General features: G+C 52.6%; 1 protein-coding gene across 1 annotated transcript; it reads right to left on the bottom strand.

The window, feature by feature from the left end:
• Positions 1-19,262: 19,262 nt before the first annotated feature.
• Positions 19,263-23,462, bottom strand: MSX1 (msh homeobox 1). The gene is made up of 2 exons (XM_025887667.2): positions 22,775-23,462; positions 19,263-20,447 (listed from the first exon to the last, which is right to left on the bottom strand). The coding sequence occupies exons 1-2, from the start codon at positions 23,241-23,243 to the stop codon at positions 20,005-20,007; spliced, it is 912 nt and encodes a 303-aa protein (XP_025743452.1). The 5' UTR covers positions 23,244-23,462; the 3' UTR covers positions 19,263-20,004.
• Positions 23,463-24,635: the final 1,173 nt, after the last annotated feature.

Below are 24,635 nucleotides of genomic sequence, written 5' to 3' on the forward strand. Positions count from 1 at the left end.
CCCTCACTAATGTTTACACTGTAATTAGTCTTAATTTTAAAAGAAAGCTGTCAATTAATTTATTTTAAAAATAAAAATAAAGTAGGTTTGTTTTCTTCTGCCTCACTCTCTATCTTGTGGGCTGCATGGTTTAAAACTACATGAAATTTCCCCACATTGCCTTGGCTTATGAAAGAATCTGTGATGGTGTATTTCCAGGTCTCAGAGATCCACACCCAAAGGAAATGGAAGCAGCTTGGAGACTATGGTCAATAAACCTATCTTCTAGTTTGGGTTCAAATGCCAGCTCCACAATTTGCTAGACCCATGACTTTGGCAAGTCACTTTCCTTTTCTGGCCCTCAGTTTCTCAGTAACAGGGTTGGGTCTCCAAAGAACTTTCCAACCCTGACATTTTCTGAGGTCAAGAACAGGCTGAGTGACTCCTCCAGGCCCTACCTCATGTCTCGTGTCATGAATATTGGGGTCCAAAAGCTGATTTTGGAGCCATGATTCTTCACCAGGACTGTGTTACCTGAATCACTCATAGAACCTTGTCCAAATGCCCATGACTGTGCCTCATCTCAAGAGATGTAGCTCTGGGTTGGAGACACATACACTCTACAGTGAAAACAACAGGGCCTACAAGAAATCAGGCAAGCCTGAAGTAGAAAGGAACATGAGGCCAAGATTGTTGTGTGGGTCTCCAGAAACCATACCATATTTCACAAGGGAGCCAGTTCTTCATGCCTTGGAGAATCCCAAGATACTCCCAAGCTGATACTTTCATTTTAAAAAACTTTTTCCAACAGCATATAGTAGTTTACTGTGGCTACTATGACAAATTACCCACAAATGTGGTGGCTTTAAGCAACAAAATTTCGCCCCTTTGGGGGGCCAGAAGTTCAAAATCATGGTGCTGGCAGGACCACTCTTCTTCCAGAGGTTCTAAGGAAGGATCCTTCCTTGACTTTTGCAGCTTCTGGTGGCTGTGAGCATTCTTGGGCTTATAGCTGCATCATTCCAATCTCTGTTTTCTAGTAGGACACTTGTCATTGGATTTAGGGCCCACGCAGATCACCCAGGATGATCTCTTCATCTTGAGATCCTTAACTTAATCACATCTGTAAAAACTATCTTTCCAAATATGGTCACAGTCATAGGTTACAGGAATTAGGACATGGACATATCTTTTGGATTTCCTAGTCAACCCTCTACACTGCATGTTTGAGTTTTCAACTACATTTGTATTTTACATAATGGAATTGTACTAGAATGTACCTTCTTGTGATGTCTCTATTTTTTTTAATATGGGGAAACTGAGGCCCAAGGAGAATACTTGACTTACCCCAAATGACATGGCTAAAAAGTCTTGAGGTTTAGAGATAACATACATGTCCCTCCATGGGGGATAGTTAAATACATTTTAGATGAGCCATGCATTTTGGTATGGCTAATTGTGGAATATTATACTGTCATTAAAAAGAACAAAGTTGATCTAATGGGGCTGATGCAGACTGATATTCAAAACCTACAGCTGAATTAGAAAGGGAATCTACAGAATGATGCTTACAACCTGATTGTGTGATGTTCTATCCATCTGTGTGTTTCTGTGCACACAAAGCTAGGAGGCTACACAGTGTAGAGGTTAGAAACCAGGCTCCAGAAACAGACCCGGTCCTAACCCTTTCCTTTCACTCATCAACACTGGCTTTGGGCAATTAAATAGCCTTGTAGAACTTCCCTTTCTTCATCCACAGTAGGGACATGAAACAATGCTTAGCTCCTGAGTTGATATGAAACAGTGGCTACAAAATACTTGATTAATTTAAGTGATGGGAAAATAGTTACTGCTATTATTATTAGCTTCATTATCATCAGTAGCTTTATTGTTATATAAATGTCTCAAAAAATTTCTATTCCCATGTAAACACTGCAGATTAAATGCACACACTTATTTTCATTAAAATGGCAGTAAAGGAATTTAAAGAGGCATTAATATACCTGAGCAAAGAAAGCAAGAATCAAGAGATGTCAATAAAATCTTAGAAGATGGTAAGCAGATGGACAAGTGGCACAGAACTTATCAGAGTAGACTCAGGTGAAATCCAAGCTTTAGAGAAGAACTCTACAAGTGAGCCAGCCATGCCCAGAACCAGAGGGCAATAGCTCAGAATTAGAGGCCCAGGTGCCTCTAGAGAAAGGGCAAGAGATGGATTGGTGGAAAGTATCTCCTCACGTGCAGCAAGATATATATTCCTCTCCTGTTCTAGTGCACCACTGGAGCTTTCTTCTCTGAAGGGACAGACCCAAACAGGCTCTGGCTTCCAGACACCAGATACATCTGAAGAAGGTGCCATGGCACCTGGCTAAAAACAGCATTAGGAGAAATTCTGCACTCACTTCTAGCCATTGATAGTATATCGTTCCGATTCCTATTTTATGTCTCTGTATGTATCTGGAAGTGAGAAGACTGCAGAGACATGGTTCCAAGGTTGAAGGCACTACAATTTTACATTAAAGCAAACTATCACAGAAATGTGAGAGCAGAATGAAGACAGTGTTAAAAAAATTTTTTTTGAAACTCCCAAGCATTATTGCCTCAGGAAGCTACTGAAAGAGATGTTCCACCAAGACAGGAAAGAGGCCAAACAAAAGAAAGCCATGGAACCCAGAAAATCAGGGATCCAACACAGGAGAAGTGCAAAGGGAACTTGCTGGGTGAAGGGCAAGAGATATCCAAGGCTGACAGCTGTGCAGTGACCTGGAGGGCCACCAGTGGTAGGAGAGCAGTGTTCCTCAGGAAATGACTCCAAGTGGGGGAGGGGGCGGGAATGGATCTGAGAGATTACCTGGTATGTGCTAATTTTCCCAGAATAGTTTCCATTTCTGACAGTTGAGAACATGAATTAATGACAGGCACATAGGAAACTAAGCAAAACATAAAGGCAATTGTCAACTCCAGGAAAAAGAAAAAGTTATATAAGACAGGAAATGCAATTAAAGTTACTATACTATACGGCATTACTATTAGTGTATTAGCGAACACTACATGGTCATAATAGTAAACACCGAATATTGATTTAACAAAAAGTTAAAACTATAACTAGAATGGTGAGAAGGTAACTGGGGGAACTAGTGTAAAAGCAAATTTTTGTCTTTTTAAAAGGAAGTCCATTGATGATATTTAATACAGAAAAATTAAGGATTATTAGTGTAGAGATGCTGTTTAGAAAGAGGTAAGAAAATGCCAGGAGAAATAACTAAAAGGTGAAAACGGTTGCATCTGGGCAGAATTAAAGAGGGCAAGGATAGGATGGAAGCTATTCTTTTTCATTATAACAAGCCTTTTAGAACCGTTTGACCTTTAAAACTATATAAACTTACTTCTGTAATAAAAAGTCAAAATTAAATCTAAAAACAACTTTAAAAAACTGACAATCCCTGGGGATAAGAATGAAATATGCTCTATACTCTTACGTATCTCCAGTTTATTTCACAGTGAGAATGTGTTTAAATTTGGCTTATACTAAAAACAAAAACTAATGTTTTAGTGGTTAACAAAAAGGATCTCAAATTTGAACCCAGGACTTGACTCTGTTGGGACAGGGCTAGCTAGCATCTGAGACAAAAGGGAAAAGATGGACCAGCAGGACGTGCAGGACTTGGAACAACAGAGGAACAGGGGGAGGGAATTCCCAGCTGGGAAAAGACATGGCGTAGTTGGCTCAAAACAAGAAACCCACACAGAGACTTTGGTTTGAAGCTTTGGAAAACATTTGTTTTCATTCCTCGTAAAAAATGGATGACGAACGGAATTATTTGAAATGAGATTTTAACAAGAAAAAAACTAATAACATTTCATTAGCATTCTCTTACCAGCTCATTATTAACAAGTCCAAAGACTGATTTTAAGAGTTTCTGTTTCTTTATAATCTCCAGTGAAAGCCATCAACACCAGGAGAGGGTTTGGGGTTTGTTTGTTTTTTGTTTGCTTTTTTAAAAAACATTCTTCTTCTTATAAACATTTTACTTGATCTGTATTTTTGCCACCACTTCCGGAGTGCTTTCTGAGCTTATTAATGTGTTAAAGAGGCACTTAAAACCAGGGTAGGTAGAGAGAAAGGACATGTGCATTAGAGTCACACAGAACTTAATATGAATTCCAGATACTGGCTGATTAACTGTGTGATCTTGAGCAGTCGACTTACCCGCCCTGGGCTCCAGTAGTCCCTGGGCAACAAGCACGGGATGCCCTATTATTAAATATTAAATTAAGAGATAGGAATGAGGAACCTAGTCGGTGCTCCAGAAGCAAAGTAACTTCCTTCCCCCAACCATATACACAGAAAAGTACCCATACCCTGATGATTTAAATGACTCATCATAATTTCATCAGAGTTGGATTTCCTACATTCACCTGCATTTTGAGCACATCATAGTCTAATAGAACCTGGTGAAAACTGTGACAGGCTTATAGTTCCATGGTTGGGCCCTAATCTAGGATTAGTGATATCTTAAGGCTCCAGCTCATCCAAGTTGTAAAAAACAAAACAAAACAAACAAACAAAAACCATCAGTAGTTGTAGTGCAGAAGGCAGATCCAAGGAGAAGCAGTGCAGGGTGCAAATGTGATGGGAATATAGTGCAGGTCCAGGAATCCAGACTCGGAGGCTAACTGCAGCCCAGTCCTTACTGTGCAACCTCGAGAAAAATCCCTCAACCCTTCTGGGCCTTGGCTTTCTCATTTGGAAAAGAATATCTTAACCCCTGCTTTGTCAGGCTCACCGATTTGTGGTTAGGGTCTCCAAGATGAGAGTGCTGGTGTCTATATGTCTCTTCTCCCAGCATTTCCCTTCTGTTTCTCCCACTGTGGCTGATGGGGGGTGAGGGTGGGAGGGCAGGAAACAGCAGGAGCCTCAGACTTTCAGGCTTGTGAGTCCCAGGGGTCTGATAGGAGTGACTGATGGCTATGGAGGCCCAAGTCTCTATCACTATTCCAAGCATATTACCTGCATCAACTCATTGAATCCTCTAATGGTTCTAGGAGGCAGGAATTGTTATAACACCATTATGCAGTGGGAAAACTGATAAGACCTAGAGAGGCAAATAGATGTGCCTGCGGTTGCATGGCCAGTTAGTGAGGGGCCAGCATTTGAACCCCAGCTTTCTGGCTCCAGAGAATGGCTTCCCTACCCATCCCCTGCTCAGGAAACCCTGTCACCTTGAGTGTGTCCCTTCTTTGAATCTTGGGGTGTCCTGCCCCTGCTCGGGATGGGTGAATAGCAAGATATGAAAAGGAGCTGGCAGACCCACCTGGAAATCATGGCCTTTTCCTCCTTTAGCATCTACCCCCCACCCAGTCTGGGTTCCCGGGCCTTCCAGGGCCAGCGGTCAGATTGGAGGCTATGGTTGTCCATGCCCATTTTCCTGCCTCCTGGGCACCCAGGCCCCCTGCGGCCTCCTCTGAGAAATGGGCAGCAGTGAAGACAGGGACCAAGAGCTCAGCATTCAAAGGGGCCCGGTTTGTCATCCTGCTGCTCCACTGGGACCTGTGAGGCCTACAGCCTGTCACAGAACCTCTCAGAGCCTTGGGCTTCTCCTGTGCATGAGATGGGGCAATTCTTCATTTAATTAATAAATACTGAAGCCCTACTGAGCACTGTTCTGGGTGCTCGGGACCCAGTGGGGAACTACAGAGTCACTGCCTTCCTGATGTTAGGCATCAAGTGAGGGAGAAACAGAATATATAAACATATAAGCACGTCCTCTGCCATTAGGTAGTGATTTCTATGAAGAGAAACAAAGCCAGGTTAGGAGTGAGCAGAAAGTGCTATTTCCAATAGGAAGAATAGGAACAGCTTCTCTGAGACACCAGAGCAAAAGCATGAGAGAGAGAGAGAGAAAGGCATACAAATACCAGGGGAAAAATAATTCTAAGCAAGGGCAAGTGCAAAGGCCCTGAGGCACAGGTGAGTGTGCTGTGCTTGAGACACAGCCAAAAGGCCAGAGGAGATACCATGGCATGAGTGGTTGAGAAAATTACAGGGGGTAGGGGAGCCAAATAATGTAGGGCCTTGTGGGCTGGAATAGGGACCCTGCATTTTACTGGAGTGAGATGTGAAGCCATTGAAGGGTTCAGACCTGGGGAGTAAAGTGTTCGGACCTAAGTGTCCAACAGAACCCTCCAATCAGCAAGCGAGAGGATCTTAGAAACCATATCACAACTAAATGAAGTTAAGGGGAACATTTGGCCAAAGAAGAGACTTGGCTGGGGTCAAGAGCATGGAGCCCAGTCTCCAGAGTCAGACAGACTTGGGTTCGAGCCCCAGCAACTACAACTAAAAATCATGTGACCTCAGAGTAATTCCTCGACTTCCTTGAGCCTCTGTTTCCCCATCTATAAAATGGGTCATCAAGAAGATTCGGTGAAACAGCACAACAAAGCACAGTGTCTGACACACAGCCCATTGTCCCAGACAACACTGCTAGAGAGATCACTTTGCATGCAGGACCTCAAGTGGCCCTCACAAAAGCCTGGTGAGCTGGACACACAGAGCCAAAATGGCACCTACTCGTTTGAGGAAATGAGCACTCAGAGAGGAAAGTTGGCTGCCCAAGGCCACCTGGTCAGGAAGTGGCAGAAGTGAGACTAGAATCTGAGGTCCTGGTTCTGCTGCTTACCGGCCCTGTGAACCTGGTGAGGAAAGTAGCCTGCTGGAGCCTCAGATGATGCATTTCAGCACACGTGAAACAGAGTTCATGGCCGTACCCAGCATGAATGAGATGCATCCAAGGGCTCAGCCAGGGACTTGACTATGGAGAAGACCAAATAACGTCATCCCTGCTTGTTTTCACTGAACTCACCCCCATACCTCCAAAGAACAGAAGGGAACTTGGGACAGTGCAACAAGAAGACTCGGCCAAATAAGAAGTATAACAATAAAATTTAAAAAAAAAAAAAAGGAAGAAAAGAATTGAAAAAAATAAAATTAAAATTAAAATTTTAAAAATGTAAAAAAAAAAAAGAAGAAGAAGAAGGCTTCCCGTGAGACACAGTAGAAAGAGTCCTGGACGTGAACAGTGGGCCCAAGTTTGCATCCTCCTCGGCAGCTCGGCACCCTGTGTCTGCCTTGTCTGTGCTTCAATCCCCTGCTCTCAGAGTCAGACGTCCCCTTTTGGCCAAAAAGGGATCATAACACCTCCACATGCAGCAGTGATCTTAAGTTAAGGGTTATTATTAAATACCATAATGAATGTTACCTATTAAAATGATTATTTCACATGTATTTGTGTCATATTTAATTAGTGTCTGTCTCCCCCTAGACTCTAGGCTCCATAAGGACACAGGTTCTGTCTTTTTCCCTCCTCACCAGTACATTCCCAGTACTCGCCCAGTTCCTGGTATATATTTGGTGCTCAATAAACACTTGTAAAAGGAGTTAAGAGTGCCTGGTGCACTATGGGTAAGATAAATGCTAATTAAGTGGGTGGACAGAGAGATGGATGGATTCCGCTTCACAAGGCAGCGAGCCTCCCATTCCTGGGAACGTATAAGGAAGCAGAGGTTGGCTTCATTCACTCGTTCATTCATTCAACAATCATCCTTGGGATCCACAATGTGTCAGCTCCCATGGTATGCACTGGGGTCACAGTGTTGAACATTCCAGGGGGGCAACCAGGCAAGAAAGGCATAGACAATGTCTGGGGGTGACGAGTGCTAGGAGGGAAAAGAACGTAAAGCAGCGAGTTACAGAGGCACACAACCATCTCTTAAGAGGTATGAAAAAGATGTTCAGATAATTCTCTTCGAGGATCGGAGAAGAGGCTCAGGCTGGAGGCTTCCAGAATCCCTTCCTGCTGGAATATGCCTTGTTCCCTCCATGCTTTCAGAAGGAAAACTGGTGAGGGAATCCCTTCCCGGTGCATTAGTAAAACAAGAGTTCTTGGACTGAGTTGGACCAAGGGACCTAAGTGCCTGACCTCACTCTGTTTTACCTCCCTGTGTGACACAAAGACTGTCACCAACTCTCTCTGGCCCCCAGTTTCTTCCTCCTCCCATCAGGATGTGCACCTATGGCTGGCTGTCCATGTGCCTGACTAGCTCTCTGATTCTGAGCACGGAACTCCCAGAGTCCCCACTAGAGACACATCATCCCTGAACCAGGCGGCAGTGCCTGCTGGCACGCTGCCAAGAGTTCCTCCTCGTAAAGCTGAGGTTCATGGGGAAAGAGGCGTCCGATTTTATGAAGACTTGTTTATTAGCTGAGAGGTTGCTCTTACCTGTGCCCAGACCCCTGGAGGTTCGGCTCTGCTGACCGGGTCAGCGGCACACGAGCCTCCAGAAAGAACTACCCAGAAGCCATCTAGTCCTTGGGGGCAGGGCCAGGGACATAATTTACAGGGCCCAGTGCCAAATGAAAATGCACGGCCCCGGTTCAAAAAGCAGGGTTTGGGGGAGCGGGGGAGGGGGGCGGGGAGTGCTGTTAGAGGTACTCACGTATAAAACATTTCCTTTCCTTGTGCTCTTCTTACTCTTGACCTGCCCTGGGCTTTTCTGTTGCTATGTCATGTCGCTCTTCCTTGTGCACTCACGGAGATCCCGGCAGGTGCGTGCAGACCCTCACAGGCACCCAAGGGCCCCAAACTGTGACTTGCCATGTAAACACACAGTTCACCCGGCTTCCAGACTCCCCCTCTGCCAGTCACCAGGTCTAAACAGTGGTGGGAAGTTCAAGTCAGGAGCCTCCCCTTCCCTTGGACCCCCTGCCCCAACCCATCACAGATTGCAATCTCTGGGGGTATTGCCATCTCTGTACTGGGATTTACTAGACGCGTGGATGATGGGTGGGGAAGAGGTTAGCCGCCACCAAGCTGCCCACTGAATATATGCTTAACCTCTAAATGCCATAGGGGGTGTGCCCCCAGCACTGACTCACCAGGGAGCTGGGAAGCATGCAGCCAAAAACCATCCCATGGAGGCAGCTGGTGGCGGGTCCAAGGCCCCAGAGCATAGACGTTATTTATAAACCAGAAATTCAAAGCTAAACTTAGGAAGAGCTTCCAGGTGGGACCTGCAGCATTAGACCCCAAGCTGAGGTCCTTCTGAGAGTGGTCCCTGTGCCACTCTCCTGGTCACAGACCCATGAAGCCAACCTAATGTAACTAGAATAGGCCCTTGCTGCTCCCCAGTGGGGTGGGGGGAGGGGCTTCATGTGATAAACTATTTCAAAGACACTCTCAATCCCAGCGAGCCTGGCCAGTGCTATGCTGGACCCACCTGGCTACAGAGGAAGACCAGCGGCCAGGCACCCTCCCAGTTGGAAGCCAGGACTCCAGCAACTTTCTAACCCAGGAGGAGTGGATTTTACACAAGACAAAGACACCCCCCCACCAAGATCAATGAGTACCTCCAAATTGTGGATCTTCAGAAACCGATACTTCCTGAACCTTCCCAGAGGTCGTAAGGCAGTGACTGACATTCTTCCATCTGCGCCATGCTCCGCTACTTCCAGCAGGCTCCGGAACCTTTCCTGTGGCCCACCCCTAAACACATGGGCCTGTGGGATGCCCGCACAGATCCAGTACTCTCCTAAGGCAGTTCATCTGGAATCAGCTGGGGTGTCAGAGATTGACCGGGGTCTGCCTTCTCACTCCAGATGTAACCCCTCACCCACTGAGTGACCAGGCCACCCCACTGGGCCACAGTTCCCTCATCTGAAAAATGGGCAGCGGGCACTCTCCCTATGGCTGTTAGATGATGAAGATCAGAGACGACTCGATTTGCAAATCAGTTTAAAAGCAGAGATGTTCTTGATCAAGATAAATCATGTCAGTGACTTCCCACGGCTGAAGGATGGTCACAGGCTCACAATTCTGCCCAGGTCAGTGATTGGGGGCCTTTGCACTTCCTGGCCCCTTGGCCTTGAAGTCCTTTATTCAATCGAACGTCCCCTCTGTCCCTCCACAGGAAGCATCCAGTCACACCCTCTGATCACGCATCTCCTGGCCTGGGAGCCTCCTCTTTGCTTTCATTCCCTGCCCAGAGGCCTGCAGTTTCATCCTGAGCTGCTCAGGAACAGACACTTTGTCTTGTCACAGCATCGTCCCCAGTACCTCTCACTCAGCCAACCTGGCACAGTAATAATTTGTTAAATAAGCGAGTGTCCCAGGACCTCCACTGGCCACTTTACAACTTTTTAACATAAGAAAGTAAATTAATCAGGGAGGCCTGGGTGGCTCCGTCAGTTAAGCATCTTGATGATCCCAGAGTCCTCGGGGTCGGATGAGTCGCATATCAGGCTCCTTGCTGGGAGGGGAGCCTGCTTCTCCCTCTGCCTGCCATGCCCCCTGCTTGTGCGCACTCTCTGTTTCTCTCTCTGACAAATAAATTTTTTAAAAAAGTATATGAATCATACTGGATATAACATAAAAGAGAAGAAAGGGAAAGTTAGTTCGAGGGGCAAAGAGCGAGAGTAAAAAAAAGAAAAAAGCGAGAAGAACCCCTTTGCGGGGTCTTCACGTCCTATCTCCACCTCCCCTCCCCGTCCCCCGCCCTGCTGTCAGGGGACCCCCGGGAGTCAGACCCAGGGTCCACCTCCTAGAAGTCGAGGTGACGGCGCAGGGGTAACTTTGTACGCCGGGGCGCACCGGGGCGCACCTGCCCCAAGCCCTCACCCGCAAACCTGGTAGTAGTTACTGGGCCAGGAATTTGCTGACCCGGCCGCGCAGATCCGCTGCCCCCGACCCCCGCCCAGAGCAGCCGATTTACCCCGGGGGAGCAGCCTTAGATCTCTGCGCCTTAAGGCCCAGCCTCTCAAGGGAGTTTCAGAAGAAGCAGAAGCGCTCGGGGAAGGTTCCCGAGGCATCTCCTTGCGTCCCACCGGAGTCACCGCGCGGTGACGGTTCCAGCTCAGCCCCCATCTCTTGAATCTCTTCCGGGAGACCCCTGAGCAGGTGGGAAAACTGGGGATCCCGGTCAGGAGTCCAGTTCCTGAGGGTTCACCCAGAAGCTGCTGGGTGACCTTGGGCATGATACTTGACATCTCTGGACCACAGCTGACTCGTCCGTGAAAGGGACTAAAGAGAATGTTTTCCTTTAAAGGCCGTGCGGTGAATCAAGTGAGACCACGCGTGTTGGACGCCTGGCACAGAGGCTGGCTCAGAGTAAACGCTCATTTAGGAGATGAGGACCTCACTTTCCCTCATGAGACCGTACTAGGTGCTGGCATAAACAAATAAAAAAATCTGTCAAGCCATAGCCTGCCTTCAGAGAGCTCTCAGGAGGAGAGGACATTGACAGATGTACTCGGTGCAAGAATGGAAGCCCACCCAAACTCAGCCCCACCGCGGAGGCTCTGCTGGCCCCAGGGCTGGGGCTGCAGAGTTCCGGGGACTCCAGACCCGGAGCTGGGAGCCAAGGCGCAGGATCTACAATCCGAGAGAAAAGAAACATCATTGGGTCAGGGGGCTGCTTCACCCTGAGAAGCCCCCACGTTTCTCAGCTTACCCTCCGCACCTTCGGTGGTGTGGGAACGGGGGAGGGTCACAGGAGAGAAGAGGCCAAGGAAAAAGCTTCTCTCTGGTCCAGGCATCACCGCTCCTGTAACTGGGGTGATGTCTCCTACTCCATCCCCACTACTCTCCTCCTTAAAGCCACGCAGAGTTTCTGAAAACCAAAGCCGACCCTGTAGGGCTCCTGTTTTAAATTCGCCAGAGGCCAGTTCCAGCCTTGCCCGGCTGTTTCTGCCTCCGAGGCTTTGCACTTGCTGGTCCCTCTCCATGGGAGGGTCTTCCCTTGGCTTTTTGGAACTCTGGGCTCCCCCTCACCCTTTGGATCCCAGCCCACACGCTGCTCCTCTGAAGAGGGGTCCACTATGACTACCTCCGCTGTGCCCCCTCTCCTCATCCTGTTATTTTCTCCCAAGCACTCGTCTCTACCTGAAATTCATATTTATGTTAGTGTGTAGGTCTTGTTCAGTTGCCATTGAATGAATTAATGAAAAACACTGGACTAAAATCAGGGAGGTGGGCTCTGCCCAGACTTTCTGCATGACCTTGGCCAAATCCCACTACCCCTTTAAGCCTCAGTTTTCTCATCTGTAAATGAGTACATGACCCCACTGGTGACAATGGCACATCTGTAAGACGGCATCCAGACCCCGCCTGGGTTTAGGGATGTGCGAAGCACTCAGAACAAGGCCAACTGTTCAATCTTGACTGTGGTAGGAGGGAGATTCTGCCAAGTGCTGTTGCCTGCAGTAAATGCTTCCAGGTCCCCTCCTGGGCACGTGGATGAATTTCTGCATTCACACCTCTGGAGACAGCCACCATGATTGGTGGACACAGATCTGGTCTTAGACACCTGTGTGACCTTTGGCAAGTCACTCACCCACTCTGTGCCTTGATTTCCTCACCGGTAATATGAGTTAATGAGGGTGCCTGAGTCATCGAGAGAGGAATAAAGGAGGAATCTCTTTTAATTTCGAGTCCACAGTGGCCACAGTCTTCCTTCCTTCGGTCAGGTCACCCTCCAAGGACAAGAACACACCTGCGCTTCAACCCCACCCATCCCTCCAGCCTCAGACCGCGCCCCCATCCGCCACCCGCCCCACCCCACCCCTGCCGCTGCCCCCAGAGGATCAGAACCTTCTGCCTTCCAAGCGGCTGGCTGGAGTAGCCGTCCCGCCCCTGTGCTGTGTGCTCTGGAGTTCTCAGGGCATGTTCCAGATGGGGTCAGCCTCGGCTTCCCTACACCAGCCTGGGAGTGATCCCATTCCTCGGACTAGGAAACCGAGGCTCGGAAAGGCCAAACGACAGGGCTCAGCAAAGGCTGCCTGGGTCCGAAGCTCTGCTCCAGCTCCCACCAGCTGTGTGACCTTGCTTGAGTCACTCATCTCCCTATGCCTCTGCTTCCTCATCTGTGAAGTGGGGATGCACTGGTGCATGCATGCCTGGTAGTGTGGATTTGCTGGCATACTCCCCATGGACCACTTGGAGGGGTCCTGGAGCAGGCAAGGGTTCAGGACACCTCGGCTGCCGTCACATTATAGCAGGGACAGGTCGACTCCACTGGGAAACCGGGTGGCATAACAGACCGCTTGCCTTAAACATTCGCTTCCAGTTGGTGTGGCCCTGACAGTAGCTGTTTCTTCGGTGGAGGAGCCCCAGCTAACACGGGGGGCGGGGGGGATTGAAAGGCGTCATCAGAGAGAAAACAGGGTATCTTTTAAAAAGAACATCCCGAAGCCCCGTAGTCCAGCCTACCCGCGGGGCAGCTCATCTGAGCGGGGCCAAATGGCCAGGACTCTGCGCGGACGGCCAGAAGGTCGCGGGAGGGGGAGACCGGGGGTTGGCCCGACGCGCGGGCGACTCCGAGGCCGCCGGGACCGCGCGGAGGCGACCGCGCCCTACCCGGCCGCCCAGCGACACCGCAAACGCGGCCTCCGACGCGCGTCGGTGCGCGCGCACAGCCAGGAGCGCGCTCGCGGAGACTCGCAGACACACCCCAGCCCTGCGAGTCCGTCAAAACCCGCTTTCCACGGGTGGGTCAGGAGGCAGCCCCCACGGTCGCCCGAGCTGCCGGCTGCGAGCGACCGATCTTCCGCGCCGTCCCCGCGCCTGTAAAATGGGCTGCAAAGGCCTCCACGTGCGGCTGCTACTCCCCCCAACGCGGAGTCTCAGGTCGCGGGCGTCCCCTCCGTCGGCCCCCAGTCAGGCCCTGAAGTAAGAACAGGCTTTGAATTCGCATTAACTACCCCAAAAATCTGTCTTTATTGCACCCCTGTCGCGGTGCTCTAGGCCCTTATGAGCCAGGCGTTAGGGACAGATTCCCAAAGCCTCGGAGAGGCGTGGCGACTTGCTAGAAATCACCACCCAGACAGGCAGATTCCAGCCCTCAGGTTTGAGGTGTGGGCCTGATCGTCTTTTGGAGTCCCCAGGAAGTTACACACACACCACACCACACACACACACACACACACACACACACACACACACACACACACACTTTTGAAATTCGTCTCTTTTAAGTACTCATAATCGATGTTTAATGCTGCAAATGCCAAGCATCTCACAGAGCACTTCATTGTATACCCATAATAATAGGAAGAGATTGTTACCACGATTCTACACTTTCTATATGGGGAAAGTGAGACTCAGAGAGGTTAAGTAACTTGCCCAAGGTCACACAGCTAATAGGTGCCAAAACCAGGATTCATAAGACCAGATGGTCCGGCTCCAGGCTGGCGATCCATCACTGTCCTGACCCTGGGGTAGCTAGCTGCTTCTCAAAGCACCGCCTTCTCAGTGGGGGAGAGGGATGCAGTGGAGGGGGGGAGTGCTGGGTGATGGGATGGACATTTCCAGATCTGGGGCCTGAATTCAGCCCAGCAAGAGCAGGCGTGGGATCTGATTCCGGAGAAGGCATTCTAAGACTCTGCAGAGGCAGGAGAAGGGGGGCTTGCAGGAGGGGGTGGGAGTGGCGGGGGCGTGGTCCCAGAGGAGGAGCCCCGGGAGGAGAAAGGAACGCTGGTCACCACAGGGTTCTTGTAACAGAGCTCCCAGCGTTCCCTCAGGCTCTTCTAGCAGCCTCCAGGTAAAAGCTCTGCGTCTTAAGATTAACTCCATGCACAAGCACAAACTGCTCCTCGGTCCTCCACACAGTGTTATCTCCCGCCAGGCACCCACTGTGCTCTGAGCTGCACATTTTGCTCCTGTGTCAATCTCATCATCCCAGTCTGGGTGGCTTCAAATGGCTTTGGTAGGCCTCTGCCTGCAGTCCCTTGCTGTGGCTGGATGTCCATAATTTCTCGGGGTTGATACCCCCCCTTCAACGTCTATCTCTGGGTCTCCCCCATCAAGATTATGTGTGTCTCCCAGTGTCACCAGGTTCTGGGTGGCAGAACTTCAGTAGGGACGTTGAGGGGTAGTGCCTTGACATTGTATGTTTGCCTCTATAAACTGGAGCTGTGTTTTTATTGGGATGTGTGTATTGATTGTGGGTTTTGGGTGTGTGTTGGTGTGTGCGTGTTAGCTTTGTGTGTACAGTGTGCGGCATATGTTGATTTTGTGTGGTTGGGTGTCTGTTGGTTGTACGTGTATGTGTCACATTGCATTTGTTTGAGAGGTGTTGTCTGGGTGTGTGAATTTGTTGGCTGTGTGTGTATGCGCTGGGTGTATATGGTTGGTGGTGCGTGCTGGTTGTGTGTGTGTGTGAGCGCGCGCGCGCACGGGCTCACGCTGGTTGGTTGTGTGTTGAGTGTGCGTCCTGGTTGAACATGTGTTGCATTGTGCTAGGTTGTGTGTGTGTCAGATGTGTGTGTTGCAGTGTAGGTTGGTGTGTTGTGTGTCCGACGATGATGGCGAGGGCGACGAGGATGCGCGAGCACAATAGCTGTCTCGGAGGGAGCCTGCTCCAGCGTCCTGCTCCGGGGCCGCGGGAGGGCGCTGTGCAGGAGGCAGGCCTGTGTGATGAGAGGGTCCTCATAGGCCTGGAGCAGGGGTGCTGCGCGAGACCGGAGTGGAAGCTGTCGAGTGGAGCGAAAGGAGATCCGAGAGTCTGGAATGGGGACTCCGGGGACTCTCGGAGAATGGACACTTGGTGGCCGTGGGTAGGGGGGGGGCAGTGACGGTGTTTCCCAGGAGCTGCCCGAGTCGGGGCTGGGGGAGTGTCCCGGCCGTGCCGCGGTGCGAGCTGCTGGGAGGGCGGGGACGCAGCCGGGGAGGCCGCACGGCCCCGGGGGCCCGGCCAGGCCGGCGCCAGCCGCCAAGTTGAAAGGCGGCCGCAGCCTCTCCTTGCTCTTTCCCACTGCGCCCCCGAGGGCTCCAGGCGAGGCGCAGGCCGGGCTCACCTCCAGGCCGCGGGTCACCAAGGGGGGCATCATTGGGTTCGGGACCCCGCCAGCCTCACGGCCGGTAGGATTCGCACTTAAGGTCCCCCGCCTCCCGAGTAACTATCTCCACTGGGCCTCCTGCGCGACCTGGGCCTTCAAGCCCGGGGTCAACGAGCGGAGAAACGAACCCTAACACAAGGCGCTCTTGACGCGAGCTCTCCGGCCCCAGCTCAGCCTCGAAGATCGGCGACCGCCCGAGCCCCCGCGGACGTGCGCGGAGCGAGAGTGCCCCAGGGCCCCAGCCGCGAAGTAATCTCTCCTACCCGGGCTTCCACGCCACAGACCTTGGGCCTTCTCGGTCCAGCCTACGTGGTCAGAAGCTGAGTTTGCAGATTAAGCCTTTGCCTCCCCAACAAAACGAAAATGCCTTCAGAGACAGCTTGCAGGGCAGGTGAGATGCCCCTTTTGTTCCCCGAGGGACGGGGCTTGCTCGTGGTCAGAGCACGAAGGGGTTAAATTCGTGGAGCTAGGGCTGGCTGGGCTCCCCGGGGCCGGTTTTCCAGCGATGCGCGCGCTTCGTGGGCCTTTTCTAAAACCAAAGAGCCGTTCAGGCACTAGGTGACCCTCAACGAGAGGACTGGGCAGTGGGGGAAAGCGTGGACACCGGCGTGTAATCTGTGTTCGAATCCCTGCTTTCCCCCTAATGGGCTGTGTGACCCTGGGAAATCAAATAACCTCTCTGGACCGCCACACACTCTCTTGTTAAATAAATAAATAAATAAATAAATAAATAAATAAATAAATAAATAAATAAATAAATAATAAATTTTTAAAAATCCCATGAGGTTCTTGGGAGGCGCGGGGGAGGCGGTTTGCCCGGGAATTCCTCTGGGCGCCATAGGTGGTGACTCGAAGTGAATGATCCGGTGTTTCCTGCCAAAGGAGGAAACTAGATCCGTAAAGGACCAGGCCTGGGAACCCCCTGCCCACTCTGCCCTCGCTTGATAAACAAGCAACTGAGTTCGGAGGACTGGGCTGAGAGAGCAGCGGTGCCCGAGGACCGCCGCCGATTCCCGCCAGGCCTGGCTGAATTTGGCCCCAGTCTCCACCCCACACCAGCGAGCCGCTCCGACCTAGCAAACATTTATTGGGCACCTTCTGTGTACAAAGGGAATTCGAAAACAAAAAGGGGGAAAGAAAGAGCTAGACGAAAAGAAACAAAAATGGATAAAGCAGGGGGCACGGGAGTGGAAGGAAACCCGGACCCAAGCCGGCCACGCGGGCGGAGGCGCGCGCAGAGGCGGGCTCGAGCGGGGGTCCCGGGGCGGCGACCTCCTCCACCCGGCAGAGGTGCTGCGTGGGGGAAGGGGAGCGCCCGCCTTGCCTGCAGCTACCGCCTCTCTGGAGCCGTGGCGCGTCTGCAGAGCGCGAGCCGTTGCTCATTACTGCAATTATGTTGCTCTAAGTTTGCCTCGACCCTAAATTGCCAAACTTCGAGGAGCCAGGAGGCCCGGGAGTCCGAGCCAGAGGAGACACCTGATCCCGCCCCACCATTCCCCTACCCGCACTAGAGTAAAAGACTCCAGGGCTGCGGACGCACCATGAACTGAGAAAAATCAGATCCACCCCTATTCCCCGGGCGCCCTCTCTCGCGGGGATTCGTTGACACTTCCCCAAAATCCTGGGAGCGGGGAAGGATTCCCAGACCCATTTCGCATATGAGAAAACTGAGGAACGGAGAAATGGAATATCTTCCCTACCCAAAGTCAGGCAGTCAATAAGCGACAGGGCTGGGATGAACCCCGTCGGCTTGTCTGACTTCAAGTTCAATACTACCCCCGGGACAGGAGAATCACCAGGGGTGTTCCCGAAAGGAACCCGAAAAATTTGTAGGAGCCAGTGTCCTGCGCTCCGTCACTGTCGGGTTGCTTAGTTTATAGAGAGGAGACGACAACTCCTTTCTGCGTCTGCGAGACGCAGCGATATACCTCAGCCCTCAAGCGCCTTTAAAGCACTACCTGAGTCTAAGACCTTTTTAGGTCTAACTCCTCTCTCTTGGGGACGAAGAGGCCCAGATTCGGGTTCTGACCGCGCTTCTGGGAATCCCGAAGTCTGTCTGTCTGGAGCGGCGGAACTGCACTCTACAGCAAGCTTGCTTTCTTTTCTTAAGGAGGGGAGTTGTGACATGTTGGGACTTCAGCCCCGGCCTCCGGGACAGAACGTTTGCCGGAGCAATCGAGATTGTAGGATCGGAGACCCGGGGTACCCTGGAACTTGCCCGGCGCCAGCTCAGAGCCCGCCCAGAGTGCGTGCGCGCAGCCCTGCGCTCTCTTGGAATTCCTAGGCAGAGCTCCGGCCCCTGGGGCTAGAAACCGCTCCATGTGCCCCAGACTCGTTTTCCACCCCGCACCACGGCCTCTAGCTGTGGAGACGTCGACCCTCCCCAAGTCCAACGCCAGGTCCTTGGAGTTTCTAACAACCCTTGGCCTGCTGGCTTCCAGGGTTAACGGCTTGGGGCAAAAGCTGCCTGGGGCTGTCCTGCGTGGAGTTTGGAGGTGCGGGCCAATGTGGGACTGAGGCAGGGCCCGGGGGAGGGGAGGGCATGCAGATCTCGTGAGAATTAAGCCAGGGCCCCCAACTCGAAACGGAACAGAGCGGTGTCTGGAACATAGTAGGCTCTGTTTACTACAAGGTCATTTTCTGCCATCAACATCCTTGCAGAATTCCCCCCAGAAGGCTAAGCTTGGCGCTCGTTCAAATATATTCTCCTGGAAGCCTGAATCTAACCTACTATATAAAAGAAAAAACAAGTTTGTGAGTGTTTGGAGGCAGGGGCTCATGCAAAGGACACGCCAAGGTGGGAAGTGTACTGTCGCCTTGGGTTTTCAGTAAAGTGTTTTGTTTTTAAGGGTCGTAATAGGGAGTGTGAAGGCGTTCACATTCTGGCAGCTCAAAATTAGATCCACAAGCCGGGTCTCCACCAGCGCAGCGATTTAGAGAAGCAAAGCAATGGCCTCCACCCCCCACCTGGCCTCCTGTGGGAAAAACAGGTTTGCGGGGGTGGGAATTGTCTGGATTAGCTGTCTGCAGTCATCAAACCATTTGGGTGATTCGCTTTGTTTTCATAGACAGGTTAAAAGGGAAGAAAAAAGAAAGAGTCGGTTATGGGTCGCCTGAGCAAGTGTCGATTTCAGCTTAAAGTGAATTGGAAAATTGAGCCTAATTATCCTAGGTAATTGCTTCAATTCTCCACTTGACTTTGCTAATGCAGATCTGTCCTGCGTGTTCAAAAGGACACCCCCCTTCTGTCCCTGAATATCCTGTTGTCACCTTTGAAAGGTGCTGGTGTAAAACTACCATCATGCTGAAAAGCAATTGCATATGTGAACAGAAGGCAAGAAGTAAAATCCAAATAAAAGCCTAAATCAATAAAGAGATCGTTTCTTGTAGCTTAAAATTAATTTATTTAACAAATATAGCTATAATATAAATGATAATAAAATTTCAAATATACAGTATATTACACAAAATCCCTTCCAAAGGGATTCTTGAGAGTCACACAAATGTACTGTTAAATAGAAACAGGAGTTTTAAATTTTATTTTACAGTTTTTTTCTGGTACTGGTGAGAGAGGTCCCTTCAACCTACCTTGGCAACGCGTCTGTGTCACCCCCTTCCCCCCACCGAAAGCAGACGTTGTGCAGTTGAAGTTCTCTGACGTTTTCCGCTGGAAGGACGGGGGTTTCCATCCCCCCCGGGCATGCCCTTCTCTTTTTCTCCACCTGTTCTTATTTTCCAAAATCTTCACACGGGAGTTTCTCTGTGCGTCTCCTGCCTGGTGTCAGGACAGGACGCAGCCGCCTAGTGCCGGTCCGACCACTAACTTTGCTGGGGACCGCTGGGAAGTCTACACCTCTCTAAGTTTCTCCATCTGTAACACAAAGGGTAGATCTAGATTCTAGAAGATTGTTAAGGGCCCCTTCCAGCCACTTTTGGGGGAGGGGATCAGACATTGGAGAGCGAACGCAGGGAGCAGCCGAGGATCAACCGGAGCAGCGTGGGGGTTAAAGGGGAAGGAGGCGGGCGGTGCCGAACAAGGGAGCTCGTTGGGGGGGGGGATGGCACCTGCCGCTCGCAGGAGACCGGGGCTGGAGGAATCAGCTGGTACCACAGGGAGGCGACCCTGGGGCCCTCTATGTCAGGTGGTACATGCTGTAGCCCACATGGGCTGTGTAGAGTCCCACGGGCGCCACCGGCAGCGCGGCGCGCTGGAAGGGGCCAGAGGCCCCGTAGAGCGAGGCGCCCGCCGCGGCCGCTACCGCCGCGGGGCCCCCGAGCGGGAAGGAGAGGCCAAAGGCAGCCGGCGGCAGCATGGGCTTGGCGGCCATCTTCAGCTTTTCCAGCTCTGCCTCCTGCAGTCTCTTGGCCTTGGCGCGGCGGTTCTGGAACCAGATCTTCACCTGCGTCTCGGTGAGGCTGAGCGAGCTGGAGAACTCGGCGCGCTCGGCGATGGACAGGTACTGCTTCTGGCGGAACTTGCGCTCCAGCGCCAGCAGCTGAGCGGTGGTGAAGGGCGTCCTCGGCTTCCGGTTGGTCTTGTGCTTGCGAAGGGTGCAGGCCGGGGGGCTCAGCCGCCCTAGGGGGCCGAGAAAAAGGCAGGGGGTTAAGAGAGCGGCGCGGGAGTGTAATCTGCCCACAAAGTAGTAAGAGTGGTCAATAACAATACCAGCTATTCCTTTTCGTGGAGCATCTCGGTGCCAGGCACTGGGAGAGACACTCGGAAAAGGTTTTCTCCAGTGGCCACACCCCGCGGGGTAGACGTTCCTGTCTACTTCTTGCAAATGAGGAAACAAAGATTCCAGGTGAAACAGGCGCAGGTTCAAGGCCCGAATTTAACTGGGAAGAGGCGGAATGCCTTCATGCTAGGTGGCTGCTCACGAGGGCCTTCCGCGGCGGGCTTCCTCCCACCGCCGCCGGTGTCCGAAGGGTAGGTGTTAATAAGGTTGATGGAACACGCGCAAAAGGCCCTGCACCCAACCCAAGATCACATCTAGTTTCATGAATTGGCTAAACATTTATCCGTGCCCACCAAGCATTCAGCGCTAGGCTAGGCCGTTGCGTGGCATCCAACCCAGATCTCCAAATTCCACTCTTTCCCTTGGAACAGCATGTTCCTACAGGGTTCTGAGGGCCGTCCCTGGGGACCCAGAGGTGGAGAAAAGCCGGCTGTCAGGCGGTCAGGGAGGTGGCACCACGGCCATATCTCAAATATATGAAGTGCCAGTGTGTGTGTGTGGGGGGTACTTCTGATTGTCTCAATTGTGTCTTGGGTCTCTCCCACCCCCAGCGCCTTGGCCCTCTGGACACACACAAATGGGAGTGGGGGGCGCGCTGCAATCACTTCTCCATCTGTGTCTGGGTTCGCAGAGATCAAAGGTGCCAAGCTTTTTCTTACGGCTTCAAAATATACTTCAAGGATGGGTGGTGAGCAAGCACCTCGACAGAGGGCTCCCCCCGCAGATCTGAGACTGAGTCCTCTGGGCCAGTCAACCCCTGCCACACAGGGCAGCCGTGGCCGGATAAAACGTAGAACAAATTCCTTCCAGGACAACGGGCACCACAAGGACTTTGGGGTCTGGGTGGAGGCCCTAACCGAACTCCCAAGTCCTGGAAAGGCCGCTTTCCCTACCCAGCAGCTTCTTCCCTTGGGAAAAATGAATTCAAGTCCAGAATGTTTCACCATGCGGGTTTTGCCTAAGCATGCATTTTTTCATTGTGTGTGTGTGTGTGTGTGTGTGTGTGTGTGTGTGTTTTAATGATCCTTTGGGCTCACAGACCACCAGGATATGAGTCAAACGAAACCTCGTGTTAACATCCCCCCCCTCCCTGCTCCAGGCCATTGAGAGTCCGGGAAGCAGTTGGCCCCCGACTCGCTTTCCGCCCGGCGGCCCGAGGGGCGGACGCCGAGGAAAACGTCACTCCCTTCGGTAGCGACAGCACAGCCCTGGGCCACCTTCTCCAGCCATTAGGCCCAGGGAGGGGTTTGGCCTTTCAAAGACGTTTAATCCCCAGATAAAAATCATTCCTCAGCATCACGCCATTGAATTCGGGTTGCTATTATGCCGCGCAAAATAATCGGAGGAAACGAGGAAAACTTGGGAATTTCCCGTGCTCCTGAAATATCTCCGAGCGTGTTTGCTGGGCAGAGAAGCCGGGGGCCCATGAGGCCTTGGAACGACCCCGAACGCGCCTTTGACCGCTGGAGTCCGCTTCAATGCGCCCAGTCGGCGAATTTGGGAGCTTCCCACCGCAATGGAGGGGGCACCTCCCACTAACTGACTTGGTGCCCCGCCCCCTCCACTGGAACCTGAGCGCCCCCTCCCACTAAATGACCCATCCACCAGAAGCACTAAGTATCTGCCTGAAACTTGAAGGGGGAAGGGGGAATTTTGCAAGAGATTAAGAACCTCTGGGAAAAGAGATACTTTAATGCGGGGGGTGAGGGCAGTCTTCCACGAGAAAGTGAAACTCTGAGCGCAGGGAAGATGTCCGCACCACTTGGACCCACCCGTAGGGATAACGGCGAAGTAACAGGGTTTTGGGGGCAGACTGGGAAGTGGGGATTCTTGGGGTCCTCTGAGGAGGGCTGGAGGAGAGGGTGCCCAGACACCTTGTCCTACAAGTTAACTCCCACCCGCAGCGTCCCCTGGCCAAGGCGAGGAGCCCGCGAAAGTGGACCGAGAGCTGGGTTTCAGCCAGGCCTCCACCCCTTTAGCTGATGCGATTGGGGAGTGGAGTAAACCCGGGCCTCCCCGCCAACCCATCTGCAGCACCGGCTCCAGGTATCCAGCTGCAGGTACGCAGCCGCTGGAGACAAGCAGGCGCCGGCGCGCGGCCTGGCGCCCTCGGGTCCCGCACCCCCGCCCGGCCCCCTCCCCCGCCGCCTGGGTTCTGGCTACTTACTGGCCGGGGGCGGGGAGAAGCGGGGGTTCTGCATCCACGGGGTCGTCTCGGGCTTCTCGGGGCTCTCGGCTTTGACCAGCGCATCTTCTGGCAGCTTGAGAAGTCCTCCCACCGAGAAATGGCCCAGCGGCCGCGGCGAAGACGGCGCGTCAGGGGCTCCCAGCGACCCCGGCCGGGCGCCCAGGGGCGGCGCAGAGCCGCCCGCCGCCTGTGCGCCCTCGGAGGCCACCAGGGCGCTCTCCTTGGCCCCGGGCTTCCTGTGGTCGGCCATGAGCGCCTCCACGCTGAAGGGCAGGAGTGAAGGGGACACTTTGGGCTTGGCCCCCTCCTCGTCTGCGCCCATGGCGGCCGCCGTGGCCGCGGTGGCGCTGGGGGCCTGGCCCCCGCCTCCCCCCGCCGGCTTGCCGAAGGCGGAGTCCTCCACTTTGACACCGAGTGGCAAAGAAGTCATGTCAGCAGCCGGGGCCATGCAGAGCCGGGCCCCCCCTCCAGCCGCAGCACGGGCCAGTCGCCGGGCATGGGCTTCCGGCGGACTGGGAGCGCGGCCGGCCTTTGGGAGCGCCCGGGGCCCTGGCCGGGCGGGCCCTCGCGCGCGCGCCTCCCGCCCCTCCCCACAAGGCCAACTCCGGCGCTCGGGGCCTGGTTCTTCGCTGGCGCCGCCGCGCAGGCCGAGTTCCCGGGCGCACTCGCCGGCTCCGGGTCGGGCCGCAGCTCCCCAGAGAACTTGTTAATAAGGCGAGGCCAGCGCAGCGGCGGCCAATGAGCGCGCGAGGGGGCGGGCCCGGCGCAAGCCATTGGGCCGCGCTCCTGCGGACTGGCCCCGAGGCGCACTGGGCCGCAGGGCTCCCGGGACGGGGCCGGACCCCCGGAGGGCAGAGGAGGGGAGGGGGCGCGGGAGAAACTTTCTTCGGCGCTCCAGCCTGGGCCGCCTGTCTCTTTCCGGATGCCCGTCGGTCTCTATTTTTCTGTGTTCCTGGGGGACTTGTCTTCTGCCCACCCCTCTCTCCCACGCCTCCCTTTTCTCTGTACTCCTACCCCGGTTCTCTCTACCAAGGCTTCTCCTACCTTCTTCTTCAGTCAGCTGCTGGGTGTGTTTCTCTGTCCCCCTCCGCTACCTGCCTCCCCTCTTCTGTACCACGATCATTTGAGATGAGTCATTTCATGAGTACTTCTTTTATAGTTTAAAAACTCCGCCTGGTTATTTAGTAGAAAGACGGGTTGTTAATTTCTTTTTCTTAAACACTTTTATTTTCTTCCTCTGTTTCAATCTTCCAAACTTTACCTCGGAGTAAAAGTGGGCCTTTGTCTCTTTCTAAGCGCTGGACTGAAGTTTGCCTAAGGAAGCCCCTCTCCTGGGGCGCTGTGGATGCTAAAGATAAGAATACCTAATATTATCCGGGGTCGGTAATCGATTTTCATTCATGATGTGTACTTTTCCCCGCTGTGGACTTCCCGGGAGGATTACGACACCTATACCGGCGACCAACTGGGGGAAGGAGCCGCCGGGTCCTTTTGATATAGAACTTATTGAAATAAAAGCAGCAGAAACGTCAACAAAACACTGATCTGGCCTTAATGTGACCTCAAAGCGTCCGCGGAAACAAAAACACATCCCTGCCTCAGGGTCCAGGATGGTACAGGGGTGGGGGGGCACAACTGCGGGAGGAAGGCAGGGGAGAAACGAGGACTGGCCCTGGGATGGATCCTTGGTAGCTGGGTTTGAGAACTTCTATTTTGCCAGTTTCGGAGGAAACGTGATTTTTTTTTTTTCCTGCTTAAAAAAAAATGGAGGAAAAGGAGTTGGAAGTGTGGGGAGACTTAAGATCTATGCAAAGTCGGGTCGGGGTTGGGCAGTTTTCTG

This window comes from Callorhinus ursinus, unplaced genomic scaffold, assembly GCF_003265705.2.
Source record: "Callorhinus ursinus isolate GAN/ISIS: 27379988/994484 unplaced genomic scaffold, GSC_fseal_2.0 scaffold4, whole genome shotgun sequence".
Classification (NCBI taxonomy): Eukaryota; Metazoa; Chordata; class Mammalia; order Carnivora; family Otariidae; genus Callorhinus; species Callorhinus ursinus.

Excerpts from the sequence above, each read along its gene's own strand:
- MSX1 (XM_025887667.2), bottom strand. The coding sequence starts at position 23,243 with ATGGCCCCGGCTGCTGACATGACTTCTTTGCCACTCGGTGTCAAAGTG. Across the intron at positions 20,448-22,774 it reads CTTCTCCCCGCCCCCGGCCA|GGCGGCTGAGCCCCCCGGCC; the intron begins GTAAGTAGCCAG and ends TCGGCCCCCTAG.